General features: G+C 56.7%; 1 protein-coding gene across 1 annotated transcript; it reads left to right on the top strand.

Annotated features, from left to right (window-relative positions):
* Positions 1-6368: 6368 nt before the first annotated feature.
* Positions 6369-14318, top strand: UPK3A (uroplakin 3A). Its single transcript, XM_072842663.1, has 6 exons — positions 6369-6500; positions 7428-7583; positions 8837-9116; positions 10600-10682; positions 12227-12359; positions 14023-14318. The coding sequence occupies exons 1-6, from the start codon at positions 6449-6451 to the stop codon at positions 14183-14185; spliced, it is 867 nt and encodes a 288-aa protein (XP_072698764.1). The 5' UTR covers positions 6369-6448; the 3' UTR covers positions 14186-14318.
* Positions 14319-20379: the final 6061 nt, after the last annotated feature.

The following is a 20379-nucleotide window of genomic DNA, read 5'->3' as shown; positions in this document are numbered from 1 at the left end:
GGACCAAGTTGCACGTGGCACACCCAAAAGAGTCTCCTCTCTCCTCCTTATGCTAATTTAAAAATCCTTGCACTCATTCCTTCAATACGGATGGGCATGTGGCCTGGGTGGGGCACGGGAGTCACTGTGATGAGGACTCTATCACTGCCCTGGGGGAGGACTCTGATTCTGGGGTTCGGGGGGAGCAAGACACACCAGTGGAATGATGTCATCAGAGCTATGCAGGCCGTGTGCAGGAGAGCCAGGGAAGGAGGACGCCCGGAGGAGGAGGAATTGGGGCTGGGTCTCCAGGATGGGGATGTCCCTGTAGGAGCTCAGCACGGGTCCCCCAGGCAGAAGGCCCAGCGCTTCAGGGCAGCGGTTCAGGAGAGGGGCCTTGAGAGCACTAGTCATTGATACCAAAGTTGGGGACAACAGAGAAAGCCCTTGTTTTTGGAGCCTAGAGAGAGTGTGGTGAGCTTGGGGACGTACCAGTGTCCAGTGGGGCTGGTGCCAGGGGAAGGGGAGGGAGGGGAACAGACAGGCTGGCGGGAGCTGACCTGCCTTGCAGAGCCTTGGGGGCTGTGGCTGTGTCCTGCGGACACAGGGCCCCCAGGGGGTGACAACCAGATTTATGCTGTAGAAATGCCACTCTGGCTTCCGGGTGGAGAGGTGACAGGTGAAAGAGGGGACCCAGGAGGAGGTAGGGCCGTGTAGAGGTAGGGAGTGCACACTGGGGTCCCCTAAGTTTATTTATTTTTATATTTTTAAAGATTTTAATTGAGCAGCCTGGGTGGTTCAGCGGTTTAGCTCCACCTTGGGCCCAGGGCGTGATCCTGGAGACCCAGGATCGAGTCCCACACTGGGCTCCCTGCATGGAGCCTGCTTCTCCCTCTGCCTGTGTCTCTGCCTCTCTCTCTCTCTCTCTCTCTCTCTGTGTGTCTCTCAGGAATAAATAAATAAAACCTTTTCTTTTTTTAAAAGTGGTGCTAAACCTCTGAGCCATCCAGCCACCTGCCCCCTTAACCTAAGTTTAAAATCTGCTTCCCTACTTCCAACCTGGGGGTCACCCGACAGGTCCATCCGGCCAACACAGCAGTGTCAGGAACTGTGCTGGGTGCGGGCGTTAGAGACCCTGCTCCTGCCCAGGCCGAGCCTCCGTTCTCACGGGCACCTCCTCAACCCCTCTGAGCCTTGGCTGCCCGCCTGCAAAGTGGAGGCAATAATCATACTGCCTCCCAGACTAGGATATGATACAGGAGTTGATATGAGTAAAATGCTTAGCGTCGTCCCTGTCGTTATGTTACTCGTCCAGGCAAGAAGGCAGGGGAGCAGCCAGTTGTGAACTGCGTCCCCTCAGGTCCATAGGCTGAAGTCTCAAACCCCCAGGACCCCAGAACATGACTGTGTTTGGAGATGGGGCCTTTGAAGAGGTAATTAAGGGGAAATACAGTCATCAGGATGAGCCCTAATCCAACCTGATGACAGTGACAGAGGCGTCCTTGGGAAAAGAGGAGAGTGGCCTGGGAGGAACCAGCCATGCCCACACTTTGATATCAGACTCTTGGCCTCTAGAACTGTGAGAAGCTAAGTCTCTGTGGCTTAGGCCGCCCAGCCTGCGGTATTTGCTTCTGCAGCCCTAGCAGACTAATAGGATGCACCAGGCAGCGTGGCAGGACCGGGAAGGAGGAGATGGATTTGGGTCCCTTGGGGGACTGGTGTGCCCAGCACACAGTAGGCGCTCAGGAGACATCTGTTGAGTAAGGTTCAATTCAGCATAAGAGGAGCCAGAAAGGGGGGACTGGGCATCTCAGAGGGGGCAGGACAAGCCTGATGGGGCCGGGCAGAGGGCGGTGGGAGAGAGATCTCTAACCTCCAACACTGCCCAGTGCCCCTGGCACAGAGTGTGTTCATCCCTCGACTGCACTCAGGCCTCCGCATGTCCCGGGACACCTCCATATCCCACATTTACTGAAAAAGAAACCGAGGCTCTGGCAAGGGGCAGGGGGTCCTTTAGGACCCCCAGGTGGGCGCTCTGCAGGACGGGTGGCTGGAGCATGGGGGAGAAGGGGGGGCCGCTGAGAACAATCCGGAGCTGGGACCCGGGAGTTCCCAAGACTTGTGGGTTTGGGTTGCTTTGCCTGCCTTTCATTTCATTTAGTTCCAAAGTGACTGAACCTGAGCAGCCTTGGAAGCTTGACCCTCAGCCCCTCTCAGATGGAGCAAAGGCTGAAAGCAAGGGCGCTCCGGGGTCAAGATGACCCACAACTTCTCTGATTTCTAAAGAAAAGAGTAGTGGAAACCGGCTCAGGCCTCTCTGGTGCTGGGAGAGACATTTCTGGGTGGAAAATGTCCAACCCATAAATTCCCCATGTTTCGAATTCAAAGGAGGCCTGTATGGGGCCGGGAAGTTTGCATAACCTCTCACATCACAGGACTTCCTGCTTGCGGTGGCCTCCTGACAGGCTTGTCATCTGGGCCAGGGTTCAGAGACGGGCTGAAGCATCCGAGGTATCCGAATGGGTCTGAAGTCAGTCTGAGGCTCGGAGCCATGGAATCTGCTGGATCAAAGAGCGAAAAATTAAAATATATACATATATATTTTTTATATATATATAAAATGTTGTGACAAAAATGTTTCGGGAATGTGTACCCAGGATGCTGGGCCACAGCACAAGGACACGGGCAGGGTGCTGCAGGGGGACAGTGGTGTCGTGGCCTCTCCGTACCCCACCTCCCTGCTCACACACCAGCCTGGGTGTCTCCTGGGGGAATGTGCCACAGTCTCTCCTCTTTCCTGCACTTGTCCCTCTTCAGAACTGGCCACACCAAAGTCAGCATCTTTGAAGTGGAGACTTGTTTATAAATCCAAGACTTTTTTATTTTATTTTTTCCCAGAATGTTTTGGGGCCTCTGCAGATTGTTATTTTAACTCTTTTCCCCAGATGTTCTAGCCATATTTGGGCAAGACAAGAGACTGGAGGACTTTTTGTATGTTTTTTTTTTTTTTTCTTTTTTTCATGAGAAATTGCAGTATCTGAGAGAAGACAGCAGTGCCTGGGGTCTTCTCCCTCTCCCTCTCGTGGGTGATTCTGGGCTGAGCTTTTGTGGTCAACTTGGCCGGTCCCTATTTGTGTCCACATTCACAAACAATCGTTGGATGAGAAATGTCAGCCCATAAAAATTCTTGGAGGAAACTCCCACCGCCTTGCCCAAGAGATCGCTATCTCTGGGGCAGTGACTTTCTGTCCCCCAGCGATAGGGATCTGACCATACACTCCATATGTCCGGGCTCCAGTGACTGGACCCCTCCCCATGTCACAGAGGGGAAACACGTCCAGAGACAAGCATGCTCCAGAGAGCATGAGTTTTGTTTTTTTTTTTAAGATTTTATTTATTTATTCATGAGAGACACACAGAGAGAGGCAGAAGCAGGGACATAGGCAGAGGGAGAAGCAGGGTCCCTGCGGGGAGCAGGATGAGGACTCAATCCCAGGACCCCAGAATCACAACCTGAGCTGAAGGGAGATGCTGAGCCACCCAGATGTCCCCAGAATGTTTGGTTTGTAAAAACACTCTTACTTGGGCAAATTTCAAACTATAGACACATTTCGAGAACAATACGATGAATATCCATATATATATTTTTTATTTTTATTTTTTACCAATTGTTAACATGATGTGACATCTGCTTTCTCTCTTACTTTCTCTCTCTGACTTCCTCATATACTTGTGCTAGTTTCAGATACGGTGACATTGTACGCACAGTACTCCAGCACACGTCTCCTTCCACGTGACCACCATACCACAACCACATTCAGGAAACTGAAGGTCTACTCTGTGTTATTATCCAGCACACATCCCATAATCCAGATTTCTCTCATTGTTCTGCTAACTACAAGGGGGCTCATTATAGGTTGGGTTTTTTAAATATTTTATTTGTTTATTTGAGAGACAGAGACAGAGAGAGCACAAGCAGGGGGAGCAGCAGGGTGAGAGGGAGAAGCGGACTTCCCGTCAAGCAGGAGCCCGATGCGGGGCTCCATCCCAGGACCCTGAGATCATGACCTGAGTCGGAACCAAGGATCAGCCATTCAACCATTCAACTGGCTAAACCAATCAGGTGTCCTACAGGTTGTTTTTATCCAACAATTAATCAAGGGGCACAAGGAGCAGTGAGCTGTTATGTCTTCTTCAACCTACGACAGTTCTCAGTCTTTTGTTTTGTTTGCCTCTGCCTTTGTGGATATGAGCATTTTCAAAGCATCCAGACCAGTTGGTTTGCAGAAAGTCCCTCAATTTGGATCTGTCCGATTGTTTCTTCTTGTTTAGATTTGGGTTAAAGTTTTTGGATGGGAGCACCACATAGATGGTCCCAAGCCCTTCTCAGAGGCCCCACCCCAGGAAGCACATGAGGTCAGCCCACCCCATTCCTGGTAACCTTAGGTTCAATTACTTCACTAACTTGACGCCCCCAGATTCCCACATATCTTGTTCCTTAAAAATCTTTCATCAGTGGTTTTAACATTGAGAGGATTCTTTCCTGTAATCCATTATTACCAGGAGGTTTGCAAATGACGATTTTTGTTTTGTCATTCCTTGTACATTTATTAGTTCGTTTTCTTCTTTGAAGGAAAATGTTCTCTTTTGCAACTTTTCTTAAAGTACCAGTATTGACTCATGGATTCATGTTTCACCCAATGGGCTAAATATGTTGCTTCCACTATTTATTTTGTGCACAAACTTTCCATTGGGCTGCTGGAAAGTCTAGGCCAGTACCTTGGACATAACTCCATCATCTTCCAATACTCCTCCAGATTCTAGGATCCTCTTGACATTCCCCATCCCAGCCCCAGAGTCACCTAAAAGGCCCAGGTGCCCTTTACTGGGGAATGCTGTTTCAGGATGCAGGGTGCTAAGTGGGCTCCTGTCACTTAGGAGTCACTTCAGTAGGTAGCACTAGGGGGCTGTTATTTTGTCCTCACAATGCTACTAATTCAAAACTCCAAGGGGTATCTGGGGGTTGGGGGGTGTCTACCTTCAGCTCAGGTCATGAACCCAGGGCCCAGATGGAGCCCCTGGACTGTGGGAGGGGGGGGTCCCTGCTCAGCGGGGCGTCTGCTCCTCTCTCTCCCTTTGCCCCTTCCCCTGCTCATGTGCTTTTGAGCAGCCGGCTCTCAAATAAATAAATAAAAAATCTTAAAAAAGTCCCCACACCTCCGAGAGTTCTTCTTCCTCCCTTCCAAATCTCCTTCATCCCATAGTGAGGACCTGGGTCCTGACCCCAGTTCTAGGATACACCCAGTTGCTACAGAACTGCTCTGCCCTCCCCTCTGCCTCACTCCTGCAGAACAGGGTTCAGAAAGCTCTCTCTGAGGGAGTGTAGTCAGACAAGCTTTCCAGTCTCTTAGACACTTTTTTTTTTTTTTTGCACAGGATTGTGTCTGAATTCCTTACTTTCTGTTGGTTTCTAATTCTAGTTTTTTCCCATCCTTGTTGACTTATGTCTTAAATGTAAAATATAGTATTTAAGATACTCTTGCGGAAAACTACCATTCCTGACTCTGGAAGGAACCATCTAGACCAGATGAAGCTCACAGCACTGTTTTCAAACGCTCCATGGGAAGCAGGCCTTTTGAAATAAATAGCCCAGGCTGGGCAGCAGGACTGTGCTCCTCCAATCTGGGCGTTTCGGAAGTCCCTGAGGAGCCCTGGCCTTGCACCTGTGACCACAAAGGGTCACCCCGAGGATGCCTGGGTGGCTCAGTAGTTTAGCGCCTGCCTTTGGCCCAGGCGTGATCCCAGGATCCTGGGATCGAGTCCCATATCGGGCTCCCTGTGTAGAGCCTGCTTCTCCCTCTGCCTGCGTCTCTGCCTCTCTCTGTGTGTCTCTTATGAATAAATAAATAAAATCTTTAAACAACAACAACAACAAAACAAAGGGTCACCCTGGCGCAACCAGATAGCTCCCAGGCCCGGGACCTCAAGGTTTCCATGACAGCACTTTCTCTGATGAACCTGTTGCAACTATCTCCACCAGAGCCCAGCCAGCACCTGGCACTTAGTAGGGTCTCCATAAATAGCTGTAGGAATTAGCGCCCGGTTTCCCAGTGTGGACCCGGCGGCCCAGAGAGGGGATGTCTCGCCCCCCCGCCGCCCTCGAGGTCTGATTAGGCTGTGAAAGCGCCGCCTGAGCCTGTGCACACAGTAGGCGCTTCGGTAAAGGCGCGCGGGGTCGAATGGAGGGAAGGTCCCACAGGTGTGAGTGAGCCTCCGGGGGCACCTCGAGGTCCGGGGGACGGGGGCGGCGCGTATGCAAATAGGCCGCGAGGAGCCCGGGGATTGGCCAGCGCGGCCGGGGGGCGGGGCGCGCCGAGGGAGGCCGGGCCGCCAGGTGCGCGGACGCCGAGAGGCGCTGGGCTCCCCGGGCCCCGCAGCCGGCCCGCGCTCCCGCGGCTTGTTCAGGGCGATGCCCCCGCTCTGGGCCCTGCTGGCCCTCGGCGGCCTGCGGCTGGGCGTGGGTAAGCGGGGAAGGGACAGCGGGTCGTGGCCCGGGAGGGCGGGCAGCCGGCCCCACGGTCCTGAGCGCAGGGATGGAGCGCAGCCCTGGGAACTCCCTCTGTGCCAAGCCCTGGGCAGGCCCTGGGCATCGGATATTAATAATAAAGACAGCACTGTTTAATGAGCTCCCTTGGGTGGGGGATTCCAGGGCTCACGGATCAGATTCCTGGGATGGGCGCTGTGACACACACAGGGTCTGCGGGGGAGCAGAGAAGGGGCTGGACTAGACCCTGGAGGTGCCGGGACATTTCAGGGGAAGAGGCAGCTGGGCAAGTTCAAGAGGGAGGCAGTGTGGTCTATCCTGGGAACCTCCCCACCGGGGTCCATCAGCCTGGCTGGAGCATGGGATGGGGTGGGGCGTGCTTTGGGGTGAGCCTGGGCACCCAGGGAGGCAGAGCCCAGAGCTTCTGGACTATGATGCCTCTCCAGAGAAGCCGGACTGCGCTGGAGGCCCTTCCAATGCAGTGGGCGAGCCCCAGAAGGGGCCTAGCAGGAGAGCGACAGGGTCAGATGTGCCCGTTAGGGAGCAGAAGACTGGGGGAGGGGGGCTTGTTTCTGGGGTCCAAGTCAAGAGAGTGGAATTCCCAGACTGGGCTGACTGGGTGAAGAGATGCCTGGGGAGGCAGTGGGGTTCTTGGCAACTGTCTGTGTGTGGGGAGAGAGGGCAGCCGTTAGGCCAGACTGCTTGGTTTCTGGAGGGACGGCTGGTAGGGGCAAGGGTGCCGCCTGTGTCTGAGACAAATTCTTGAGATGGGCCGCAGGCAGGGTGAGCCCCAGGGCCTGGCACACCCAATAATAGTATGCAGACTGGGGCGGGGGGCAGAGTGTGCCCATGGGTGTGGACAGTTCTACCGGGGGTCAGCACCTGTCCTCCCTGCCTCCTATAGGTGTGAACCTCCAGCCCCAACTGGCCAGCGTGACCTTTGCCACCAACAACCCCACCCTCACTACTGTGGCCTTGGAAAAGCCTCTGTGCATGTTTGACAGTGCGGCGACCCTCAATGGCACCTATGAGATCTACCTCTATGTCCTGGTCAACCTCGGTGAGGGTTTGCTTCCCTTGGGTGGCGCTGAAGGGGGCTTTGGCCTGTCTGCGGGGAGGAGGAGAGGGGACAGCTCGGGGGACGCTCTAGCTCTGTCATTCAGCTACCCCCGGGGACCTCACCAACGGCCACCAGTGCCTGCCGTGTGCCAGCCCTGGGCTGCGTGCTTGCCCTGGAGAGATGTTGGGCAGGTGGAGAAGTAAAGACAGTGCCAGTCACTGAGCATGTACATCATGCTCAGGGCTTCACATGCCTTGGAGCGAATGTTGACAACCAGCCCGCAAGACAACTGTCCCATCACAGAGCTGATGCCCATCTCAGAGCGAGGGACCTAGGCTCATGGAGACGGGGTGGCTCCTAGGAGCTCCCAGGCTGGGAAGCAAACCCAGATCTCTGTGGCCCCTCAGACCCCAGCGCTTCCCCGTGCTTCCCCCGGTGGGTCGCAACTGGCGTTGGTGAGGGGAACCATGCACTGGGACCCACGTGCTCTGGGCCAGCCCCTGCCCAGTCACCAGAGCAATCCTGGGCTTCCCAGGGACCACCTCTTACGTTCCTGGCAGCCAGTCTTTTACAGCAGCTCATTCAGAGCTGTCACCTGGGCCTGTGCCCAATCCGTGCACACAGTGGGGTGTTTCTCTCCCATTTCACAGACAGGGATCCAGAGAGGTAGAGTGCATTGTCCAAAGTCACCCAGCAAGTCAGGAAGCAACCTAGGACCCAGCATAGGTGTGTGCACCTCCACACAATTCCCCCTGAACCATATGACCCCCCTTCTCATTTCACAGAAGAGGAAGATCTAGGGGCGCCTGGGTGGCGCAGTGGGGGGAGCAACAGACTCTTGGTTTCAGCTCAGGTCATGATCGCAGGGGTGTGAGATCGAGCCCCGTGTTGGGCTCTGTGCTCAGCGCGGAATCTGCTGGAGACTTTCTCCCTCTGCCCCTTGCCACTACACTCGCTCAAGCTCTGTCTCCACAAATAAATAAATCTTAAAAAAGAAGAAGACGATCCAGTGGTCTCAGGGGAGAATGGCAGAAGTCTGTTGTAGTAGGAGGACCTGTGAGATCTTACAGGCCTGTAGGAAGAGGGGGTGCTCTTGCCCTAAGTCAGGGGTGCTCTGAGGGAGCCCCTGAGGAACCCCACCCCCAGCTGGGACCCCCAGAGGATGTGCGGCAGTGCTGGGTGACTGGGTGAGTGAGTACCTTTGAGCTGGGGTGGCCTGACTCCTGCCCCTGCCCCTGCCCCTGCCCTTGCAGCCAGCTCCAGGAACGCCTCGGTGCAGGACGGTGCCAGGGCCCCGCTGAGCTCCACGGTCCAGCAGACAGAGGGAGGGAGGACAGGCCCCTATAAGGCCGTGGCCTTTGGCCTGATCCCCTGCAGTGACCTGCCCAGCTTGGACGCCGTGGGGGACGTGGCCCGGGCCTCGGAAATCCTGAACGCGTACCTCGTCAGGGTGGGAGCCAACGGGACCTGCCTGTCAGACCCCAACTTCGGGGGTCTCTGCAACGCGCCCCTGTCAGCAGCCACGGAGTACAGGTGGGTGCGAGAGGCAGCGCTGCCCTGGCCCCGACTCAGGAAGGCCCAGGAGGGGGAGGTGTGCGAGGCCACATGTCTTGTGCCTGGTCTCCTGAAGGGCCGTATGACCAGGCCAGGACCCCTGGGCTCAGAAGGACCTGCTTGGCTGCTTGGCTTAATCCTCTGCTGTTGTCACCTTGAAATTCTTTTTTTTTTTTTTTTAACCAAGGGGCCTGCATTTCCATTTTGTACCCAGCTCTGCAAATCCAGCACCTGGTCCCGGCTCATCACCTGTGGCAGCTCCTTCCCAATCCACTTCATTTGACAGGGACTAGCTGGTCTGGAGAGAGGAGGGGTCCCCGCCTGAAAAGCAGTGGCCCCACATGAACGAGAGCCCCAGCCCATCCTCTGCCTTTTCCTGCCTCCTTCTGACATATCCTCTGTGCCCCCCTCTCCCGACCACAGCACGTCCCTGATTCTTTTCCACACTTGTTTCTTCTCCGTGCAGAGCTGGGGGCTCAGCCCTGATCCATGGCCGTGGGGTCCCGCCTGTGCCAGAGCCTTGGGTACCCCCACTCCTGTAACCATGGAAGCGCCCAGGCCCGAGACTCCGCACCTGCTAGGTGCGCTCGGGGCCCAGACCACCCTGCCTGCCATCCTATCAGAGGGCTGGCGTCTCCTTCGGCCTCAGCCACAGGGCCGGACAGAAGCCTCGGTGTCCTCTCCCCTACCTCCAACCTTGTTCTTAATGAGGGAAACCCCTCCCCTCTTCCACCTACATCCCTGAGCCTCCTACCTGGGGAACTCGAGGCACATATCCTGGCCTCTGGAATTCTCTTCAAACCCAGAGAAATAGGAGGTTAAGCAAAACACTGGAGGTTGTAGAGATTTTAAGGGTCATCTTTTTTTTTTTTTTTTTTAACATCATACAAGAGGCTGTCAATTTTTTAGTTCTCAGACTATCCATCATTTTTAGCTGACTGTGTAGGAGGCCTCAGGTGGGCTCTGGAAATTTTGTGCTGATCTTTCATTATGGTTAGTGGCACTGGATTGGAATTTCTATATAAATGTGTAGTCCTGTCTCAAGGCAGTTGGGTTGGGAATGAATATTATTCCTTCTTTTGTTTGTTTTTTAAGTCCCTTTTGTGATACCAAGGACCAGGCTGGGAGGAAGGCACGAACTCCATGAGGACAAATGGGTCAGCCAAAATGCTACACTTATCCTGTAGATAATAAACAGGGGGGCCCCGGAGGACGAGCTGCGAGGAGGGCCACTGACCCTGAAGGCTTTGTGGAAAAAGTCCAGGGGCAGGAGTAGGGGGCAAGGGCCCCAACGCCAAGTCCAGCACTGTCCTGTGGCCCGGAGCCCACCTTGTAGCCGTCTACACTTCCATCTCCTAGAAGGACCTCCTCTGCCCCCCCAACCCCATCCTGATCCCTCCGCCTGCCTCTGGCCGGGGCGCACAGGATGCTTAGACGTCCCCCTCTCTCTGTCTCCTTGCAGGTTCAAGTACGTCCTTGTCAATATGTCCACGGGCTTGGTGCAGGACCAGACCCTGTGGTCCGACCCCATCCGCACCAACCGGCGTGAGTGGCAGGGCTGGGCTGGGGGGCGACCCTCAGGGGGACGCGGGACACCCCCTCAGGCCATCGCTCAGCAAAGTACCCCCAGACACAGGCAGGCTAGTGGGCTGATGAGGAAAAGGCAACCTAAAGTGGTTTGACCCGAGACCCCCCCTGGGGCCAGGCAGGGGAAGGATGGGCTGGCATGATGGCAGGACCATAGTCAAGGCTTTTGCCTCTAAGGGGCAGGGGGTCTATCCCGCATTTCCATCCCAGCCTGCCCCTTTGTGGAGACCTCACAGCCACGTCAGATGGTTCCAGATGGTTCCAGATGGGTCCGGAGGCGAGGACTTGGTGCAGGGGGCGAGCAGGGGAGGCAGCCAGAGTGCCGCCCACCTCTCCACCCTGTTCTCTGGAAACTCGGCAGGGCTCCTAAAGGCCAGGGAGCTCAGGGGCCCAGGCGGCAGCCTGTGGTCCTGCCCTGTCCCTCCTCAAGCCTCCATCCGGGTTCTCAACATGCATCTGAGGTTTAGACACAGAATCGTGTCTGCTGAAGCAGAGGGGCAGCGGAGGAGATTTCCCAGAGTAATCTTGACAGCACCTGACCCTAATGTTAGAGCCCCGGCCCCCACACCTTGGTGCCCAAGTTGACACTTGACAGCTCAGCATAAAGCCTCCTCAGACCCCCGACCCCCTCGGTAAGCTTCCAGGGCCTGCAGTGGCTCAGAAAGCTTGCTTGAGGTCACAGGGCTAGGGTGGGGTGTGGCTGGGGTGGCCCCCCACCCATCCTTCCCATGGCACATCAGTGCATCGGAGTCTCCCTGCCCTGGGACCGAGGGTGCTGAGTTCAAGCCCAGCCCCTGCATCTCACCGCTCTGTGAACCCGTAAGGACCTCAGTCTCCACATCTGAGAAGTGGGGAGAAAAGCCCTTGCTCTGCGTCCCCTCAGGGTTCCTTGGAACAATGCAGACAGAAGCGCTAGGCCCAGCTCTTCTTGGGCAGGGCAGGAGGTCAGCTTGGGAGAGCGTGCCCTCTGGGACCACCCAGCCCCGTAGACTTGGGTCTGGGGTCCGGGTGCCCTTGAACAGGAGCCCAGCCTCCCTTGGCTGTGATGAGCGATCTGCAGAGCAGGGGTCTTGTCAGGTGTGCGAGGGACAGTGGCTGCGAAGCGGCTGGCTCGCAGGAGGACCTATGAAGAGTTCGTGTAGTTCCAAAGGGTGACGCAGGCCAGAGCCGAGGGGAAGCTGAGGTGCACTTGGCCCCTTAGCCCGGGCCCTTGTTCCATCCTGAATCGCTTATAATCTGCGTCCCTTCCATTTCACCAGAAGGGTTTAGTTTGTAATTGAAAATTATGCAGAAAGACAATTAGGGAGAAAGGAGACGCGCCAGGGAGGGGCAAGCAAGGGGACTGCATCTCGGGGCTGCGCGGGGGGGACACAGACACTGACCGGGGTCCCACTTCATCCCGAGACCCGTGGCTGCCCGGCCGGGTGGGGGGGCGTGTGTGTCCCTGGGAGAAGGCTGAGGGGTGCCGTGTCTGGGGACTAAGTGGGCCCATGTCCTGTTAGCCACCCCGTATGCGGCGATCGACACGTGGCCGGGCCGGCGGAGCGGGGGCATGATCGTCATCACGTCCATCCTGGGCTCCCTGCCCTTCTTCCTGCTGGTTGCCTTTGCCGGCGCCGTTGTCCTCAGCCTTTTGTGAGTACCTGCCGGCTGGAGGCCCGGACTGGGGGCACTGGGGGCACTGGGCGCACTCCACCCACAGGGTCTTCTGAGGTGGGGGAGAAGGCAAGGGAGCCGCCTTCCACCCTGGGCTGGGATGGGGTCCGGTGAGAGGGGAGCAGTGTTCTGGGGTGTCCACGGTGGAGTCGTTCAGCTGGGTGGGGGGGACCCAGCAGCGGGACTTTGTGGGCAGGTCGCAGCTCCCACACGTCTCCCATGCCTCAGTGTTCCCATCTGGGAAAGGGGGGGGCTAAAAACCATTATCCTCCCTGTGGAGTCATGACGGGTCAGCGGCATAATCCCCACGGAGTTTGTAGGGCGGCACCTGGATACCCCACAAGTATTAGGGTTCATTGTCATAATCCACCCCCTGGCTAGACTCGTGGGGAAACTGAGGCCAGAACAGGGGAAGGGTGGCCCCGGGTCACATGGCCAGTTAAAACAGCTGGGACCGGAGCCTGGGCTCCTGGTGCTACCGACAGCCCTGACGTGTGTCCGTTTGGATCAGGACCGGAGGTCCCCTGTGGGTGTCTGGAGCAGCTAACAGGCTGCCTGGTGGGAAGTCAGGTGTGCACACGATCCACCAATCCTGGGCGGGTGGCACGGGGCTGAAGCGAGGCGCCAGCAGGTGCCATGGGAATCCAGAGGAGGCTGAGGAAATCCTGCCGGGACCACCAGGGTGGACTTCCTGGAGGAAGGAGCAGCAGGAGCGAGGTCTCTTCGGGACTGAGATGACTCGTAAAAGTCCTATGACTTGTCAAGTCCTCTCAGCGAGAGGGAGGGAGCCCCCCGGGAGGCTTTGGAGATGGAGAGGGGTGCCTGTCCCGTGTGGGTGGGGGGAGCAGATGGAAAAGCTCGGAGTAGGTGAAGTTCAGTGGATGCAGAAATTAGCCGGGTGGAAAAAGCCACGGGGGCTGGAGGGGGGTGGGGGATGGAGTCAGGGGCAGGGAACTTGCAAATCAGGTGCCCCCCCCCCCATGGTTAAGTCAATAAAAACACAAACAATAGGTAAGATTAGCCGCCAAGAGTCTGGTCTGTCTGGCCTGGGAGCCGGCAGGACAGGGTCATGTCCCTCCCTCCTTTTGGGCAATGGGTTAATCTGGCACCAAAGGTCCTGTTACCTGCCGAGGGCCTGGCTCCTCCACTGAGCCCTCCTCAGTCCCCCGCCCCCGCCAGCTGCACCCAAGTGCCCACTTGCCCCAGACACTCTCAGCCCTTCCTCTCACATGCCTGGAATGCCTTTCTCCACCCACTCTCCACAGGCTATGCACGGTCCCCTCCTCCAGGAAGCTTTCTGGGGGCTCCCACCCAGACTTGTCCATTACATCTGGTCATTCTTTGCTGTGGCCCGTTTCCCCATACAGTCGTAGCTCTTTGGGGATTTGGGACCACGGCCTCCACCGTGTCCAGCTCCTGCTAAGATCTGTAGACTGTTCACCCAGTTGCAAACGGTGCCCCCCGCCCCCTGCACTCCCGCATCTCAGGGCTTGGTGCACAGTGAGTGCTCTGCCAACACTGGTCTACTGAGTGCACGCCTGGGGTGACAACAGCGTCTAGGGCGAAGGGCTCCGGCCAGCCGGAGGGGTTTAGGGTTGCTCTCTGCGCCCCTAACCCTCGCCCTCTCCATCTGCTCGGTCAGGGACATGGGCAGCTCTGACCAGGAAACGAGGACGCACGACTCCCAGATCACGCAGGAGGCCGTCCCCCGGTCCCTGGGGACCTCGGAGGCTGTGTACACGTCTGTAAACCGGGGGCCACCGCTGGACAGGGCTGAGGTGTACACCAGCAAGCTGCAGGACTGAGCCCGGGCTCCTCACCTAGGGGGCTGCAGGCAGCAGGTGCCCGCGCCCTGACCCCAGCCTCGGAGAAACAGGGCACGTTGGTCCTGCGTGCAGGAAGGCCTCTAATAAAATCTCCCCAAGATTCTGAGTTCAATAGAGATTTGCCGAATGAATGAATGAGAGGATAAAGGAATGAATGAATGAGCCAATGTCATAGGGAGGGGTTGGGTTGTATCTCTGCGGGGCGGGGGGGGGGGTCGTGCGGAGCGAGGATTCATTTGCAGTCATGGAGGTGGGGAGGGTTAGGAAAACTGGGGATGGGCAGCCCCCCGGGGGCGGGGGTGGGGGCAGCGGTGTAGCGCCACCTTCTGCGGGGGGGCCTGATCCTGGAGTCCGGGGATCAGTCCCGGGATAGAGTCCCCATCGGGTTCCCTGCACGGAGCCTGCTTCTCCCTCAGCCTGTGTCTCTGCCTCTCTCTCTGTGTGTCTCATGATAAATAAATAAAATCTTAAAAAAAAAGGGGGGGGGAACCAGGGCTGTCAGGCCTGGAACATCTAGATGTGAGAACCTGCCCACCCCTGCCCCTTGGAGGGGGAGGGTCCTGACAGGCAACACGCTCAGCACGCGTTTGGGGTTCACTGGCCACGAGGAACTGGAAGCCGATCTGGGCCCCCTGGGGAGGGTGCTGCCTGGCCGCTCCTGTCACCCCCAGCAGCCGTCTCCTTCCCCCTGGGGCTCAGCTTCCTCATCTGGAAAATGCTGGTGTAAATGACTAATTTCAAGGCTCCTTCCCTAATTTCCTGAGGGCCCCGTGGTGGGCCGGCAGAGAGGCCTCGGACATGAGGGGCCCCAAGGCCTGGGGCGGGGAAGGGGCCAGAGGGACTCTCCCTGTCCTGCTTCTCAGCTCCCATGACTCACTTCTGTCTTTTGAGCCAGGTAGCAAGACCACTTCCCTTTGGGTAATGTGCAAACCAGGTGACCGTCCCACGTCCCATCACTGAAAGAAGACACTTGTCAGAGCAGGGCTGGGTCATAAAGCAGGAACACCACCGGCCACCAGCTGGGAGGAAGACCACCTTCCTGAGCTGCTGCACGCTCCCCATGGGCCTTGTCAGCAGGGGTGGGTGGGGTGCTCTGGAGTCACCTGATGGCCCTCTGGGGGCGCGGACGGGGGCTGAGACACGCACGTATCTGCCAGAGGGTTCCAGAGCTAAGAGGGCTGGAGGCACAGGCTGTGGGAAGAAGCCTGAAGGCATGAAGGGGTCAGGAGGAGCCAGAGCAGCTGAGCGTCCCAGGACCTGGGAAGAGCCCAGTCCCCGGGCAGTGGGGACAGGAGGGAGCCATGGTGCTGCTCTCCAGGGGGCACCCAGCCTGGGGGAGCCTTCCACTAGCTCCCAACCCCTCAAGACTGACTTCCGGGACACAGGAGGCCAGCCTGGGCAACCGCTGGAATTCCCGCTTCCTCTATCTTGAGCCTTCTCCTGACAGTCCTTCCAGAGCTTCTCTCTGAGAGTCGCCCGCCGCAGCAGAGGGGAGGCAAAGCTCCCTGGAAGTCTGCTGTTGGAAATTCATGCCAGTTTGCATTCCACTTCATAACATGCCTCTTTTGATTTTATTTTATTTTTTATTGAGGTGAGATTCACATAGCATAAAGTTAACTTTTTAATTTTATCTTAAATATTTTATTTATTGGGATCCCTGGGTGGCGCAGCGGTTTGGCGCCTGCCTTTGGCCCAGGGTGCGATCCTGGAGACCTGGGATCGAGTCCCACGTCGGGCTCCCTGCATGGAGCCTACTTCTCCCTCTGACTGTGTCTCTGCCTCTGTCTGTCTCTCTCTCTCTCTCTGTGTGTGACTCTCATAAATAAATTAATTAATTAAAAAAAAGATTTTATTTATTTATTCATGAGAGACACACAGAGAGAGGCAGAGACACAGGCAGAGGGAGAAGCAGGGTCCCTGCGGGAGCCCGATGTAGGACTCCATCCCAGGACCCCGGGATCACAACCTGAGCCGAAGGCAAATGCTCAACCACTGAGCCACCCAGGCACCCCTAAAGTTAACTATTTTAAAGCAAACAATTCAGTGCCATTTAGAACATTCTCAGTGTTATGCAACCATCATCACCTCAACCTAGTTCCAGAATGTTTTATCACCCCAAAAAGGAAACTCTGTACCTATGAAGCAGTGACTCTCCATTTTCTCCTCCCCTACTCTGTGTCCCTGACAGCCACAGATCTGCTTTCTGCCTCTTTGGATTCCCCTACTCGGGGCATTTCCTGTCAGTGCAGTCCTACAATGTGTGACCTTTTATGCCTGACTGCTTTTACTGAGCATGGTGTTTTTGAGGTCCACCCGCACTGTAGCAGGTGTCAATGCTTTGTTCCTTTTTATGGCTGAGTAATAAGTAGTTTGTTGTATGGATCTCTTGCTCATCGTCGATGGACATTTGTTTTTTTTCCACCACTTTGCTATTGCGCTGTTGTTTGTTTAGAACAATAATGCTCTGATTGTGTCTTCATGTACTTGTGTGAACACCTGTTTCACACGTCTCAGGTATGCCCCTAGAAGTGGAATTGCTGGGTTTCATGGTCATTCTATGTTTAACATTCTGAGGAAACACCAAATTGTTTTTGGAGTGGCCAGACCATAATGCATTCCCTCCAGCAACATCACCTGCATTTATTTTAGTATCAAAACAGCTAGAATGCATCAGTCGCTGTGGAGAAGGCCTCAGAATTATTCTATGGGTTTGAGTCTGGATCCATCCCCCCACCCCTTGCTACCACCATTTGAAAAGCAGGACCCCCAGGTAGCCCAAGCCCCTGTCTGCTAGCAGGAACTATCCCCTCACTGGGGCCGCTGGGTGGTGGCTGTCTCTTGATGCCGAGTCCTCTTCCCACTGGCCTGGCTGACTGAGGCCCAGGGGAACACGAACTTCCAGCTATGGAGACACTTTAGCATGAGTTCATGACACAAAAGCTGAAGGGACAGAACCACTGGAACGCGGATGGGAAGACACATGCTGGGGCTCCGAGTAAGTGAGCAAATGAGCGCTCGCTGGTCTGTGGCTCAGGCAGGACCCAGCTCCCTGGGTGATGAGTCTCCTCTCCCCAGGGAGTGTTAATGAGGCCCTGCTTCTGGCTCCGAGGGGACCCCGTTGGGAGAGGCTGTTGGCCTCGTGAGTAAAGCTCAGCCTCTATGGAGTCAGATCTGACTTACCTGTCAGCCGGCAGAACGTAAGTGACCCATGGTGCCTGGTGTTTACTTACTCCTGAGAGACACACACAGAGAGGCAGAGACACAGGCAGAGGGAGAAGCAGGCTCCCTGCGGGGAGCCCAATGCGGGACTCGATCCCAGGACCCTGGGGTCACGACATGAGCCGAAGGCAGACGCTCAGCCACTGAGCCACCCAGGTGCCCCTGAAAAGGTTATGCTTGCTTCCTCCACCAGCATCAGGCCCCCCTGGGACAAGCTGGGGCCACTTCTGAGCAGCTCCTCAAGAGCCGTCAGGTGGCTCCCCTTGAGGGAACATGTGCCAGGGCCACGAGTGAAGAAGACACTGCGGAGCAGAGCCACAGCCCACGTGTGATGCGAGCAGGAATGACACCTGGGGTTGCAGACCCCTGAGCCTTGAGGGTCGGCTGTCCTGGGAGGGGATCCACTCCCAGCTGTGCCCAGGGCCCTGGCATGCGGTCGCACCGGCTCCGAGGCAAGGCTGCCTCACAGCTGCCCCCGCCGCCGCCGCAGGCCCCGCGATCTTCCCAGGACAGGTGAGCAGGGCAGGTGTGGCAGCAGCAGCCACCGAGCCGTGTGCCACCAGCCTCCACGTCTTCCCAGGAGTCCGCCTGGAGCCCGTGTCCCGTCCTGGGGTTCTGATGAGGTCTGAGGCCTCCTGCCTCCCCTCCTGGGGGTGCGGCTGTAGTTGGGGAGCTGGGCACGGGGTTCCCCTGGCCCTGCGGCAGTCGTCTAGCCCCTTCTTTCCGGGGTCGGCCTGCGGGGGGTGGAAGGTGGGGAGCAGGGGTCTTGCTTGGTCTCCCTCCGGCCTGCGTCTGATGAGGAATGCTGTGTGTCAGCAGCCAAACCGGGCCCTGGGCCTTGAAAGTCGTGCATCGGTCACCACGGGCTCTGCAAACACGGTGTGAAGCCCTGGGACTGGCTGGGATCACTTAGGAGGGTGGCTACAGGGAAGGCAAAGGACAGAGCCCGCTCAGCACTGGGACCGACCGGTAAGGAGGGAAGAGAACTCACTGGAAAGGGATCCCTGCCTACCCTCCGTGACCCCACTCCCTCTCCGGCCTCCATTTTCCTGCTCAGCCCCAGAACCTCCTTGTCACCGAGACAGAGGCGGTGTCGCTCACCGTGTCCCCCTCTGTGCTCAGAACAGCCTGCCTGGAGGCCTTGGGTTGGTCCCTGTGGAATGTGGCTCCAGGCTCTCCCAGCCCCTCCCCAGGCCGGTGACCCAGCATTTTTCAGAGGGTGAGTTTAAGGCAAGGCCAAGCCTTCACTAACTTCCAGCCAGCTCGACCCGGTGTGAGCACAGTGACCCAGGCGGTGCGTGCAACAGCCGAGCGTGGCTCATGAGCCCTGGCGGGGGACGAAGCCCTCACAGAAACTGCTAATTATAAATATCCGCGGGAGCGGGTTTCCTAGCTCCCGTCCCAGATTCTGAGGCTGCCCCTCTCCCGCCTGACTGAGATGGCAGAGCCTTCGGAGCCGAACTTTCCGCCTCTACACGGAGACCCCAGGCACGGCTCATGCATTAGCTGATCACACAGACGGTGCTGTGTGGCGGGGGGCAAGGATGTAACCTCTCTGTGCACCCTTGACCTCCTCTGTGCAGACAGGGTCAGAATGCTGGGGAAGCCTGCTCTAAAATGGGCGATTTGTTTTTTGCTGTGATCCGATCAATCACAAAGTGATGCCAACAGAACCCTGAACCCCAGGCTTAGGAGAACTTGGAGCCACCCATCTGGGCAGGGGAACAGAACTGCACGGAGGATTTATTGGGGGCAGAGCCTTGGGCAGAGCACGGGCAGGCCTTCAACACACACGCCGGGCTAGAAGTACTGTAGAAATCAGGGCTTGAATAGTCAGGAGGGCTTCCTGGAGGAGATGGTACTCTTCCCAGATCCCTACCGCGTCTCTACCCAGAGCTCCTGAGGCCCTGTCACTGTAGATAGAGGCTGAGTAAACAGTGATAAGTTCCTGGGATGTTGTAGTTCTCGTTTCCTCCAGTTTTAATCAACAATTCTACATTTTACCAGCTGTGCAGCATACAGACAGGCTGCTTGAGAAAAGAGAAGAGGAACCCAGGTTGCTCCTGAGCCAGGCCTCGGTCCCCTGCCCTGTGCTTTCTTCTGGAACACAGAAGGAATTTTGTCCCCTGGCCATGGCATTCATCCTTGGGTGAATGGGTGTTTCCGGGGACACTTGGGTGTTGCCAGCTCGGGGTGTCTCATGGGTGCGGCTGCCGTGAACGTGTGTGTGAGCTTCTACAATGGTTTTCTAGTTTTTTCTGGGATGAATCCCCGAGGATGCAGTTGTTGGGCAGCGTGGAGGGGCATGGTCACTACTTTCCGGGGACGGGGGCGGCTGGGAACCATTTACGATTCCCCAGCAGTGGGTGGATGATCCAGTTTCTCTGCATCCTTCCCAGCACTTGGTGTTACCGCTATTCTTTATTTTAGCCTTTTGGATAGGTGTGCGCTGCCTGGAACTTGTGCCCCCCGCCCCCCCCCACCGCCACCACCAGGGCAGCATGGGAGGGCTCGGGATCTCCCTGCCCCTCAGCTACTCTTGGTGTGGTTGCCTTTTGGTTTTGGCCGCTGGAGTGGTGTGCGGTGCCGTCTCTTCGTGGTTTTCATTTGCGTTTCTGCAAAGGTTGAGTGTCCTCTTAGGTTCTTATTTGCCATCCACAGACCCACCCTGATGAAGCATGTGTTTGGGTTTCCAAAAAACTGGGCTGTCTGTCTTCTATGAGTTACAAGAGTTCCTTCTATATGCTACACGAGGTCCTTGGTCAGACACACATCGTGCACGTTTCTCCCCAGTCTGTGTATCGCCCTTTCATTTTCTCATTGTGTGGTCTGTCCCTCACCCCACTTCCTTTTTCTTTAAAACCTCGTCCCACCTGACAGGTGTGATTATTGCCTGCTCCCCCCCCCCCCCCCACCGCCACTGTCAGCTCCATGGGCTCAGGGGGGCTCTCCTG

This window comes from Canis lupus, chromosome 11 (assembly GCF_048164855.1).
Source record: "Canis lupus baileyi chromosome 11, mCanLup2.hap1, whole genome shotgun sequence".
Lineage (NCBI taxonomy): Eukaryota > Metazoa > Chordata > Mammalia > Carnivora > Canidae > Canis > Canis lupus.
Note: the sequence above shows the minus strand (reverse complement) of the source record. Positions and strands in the feature narration are given on the sequence as shown.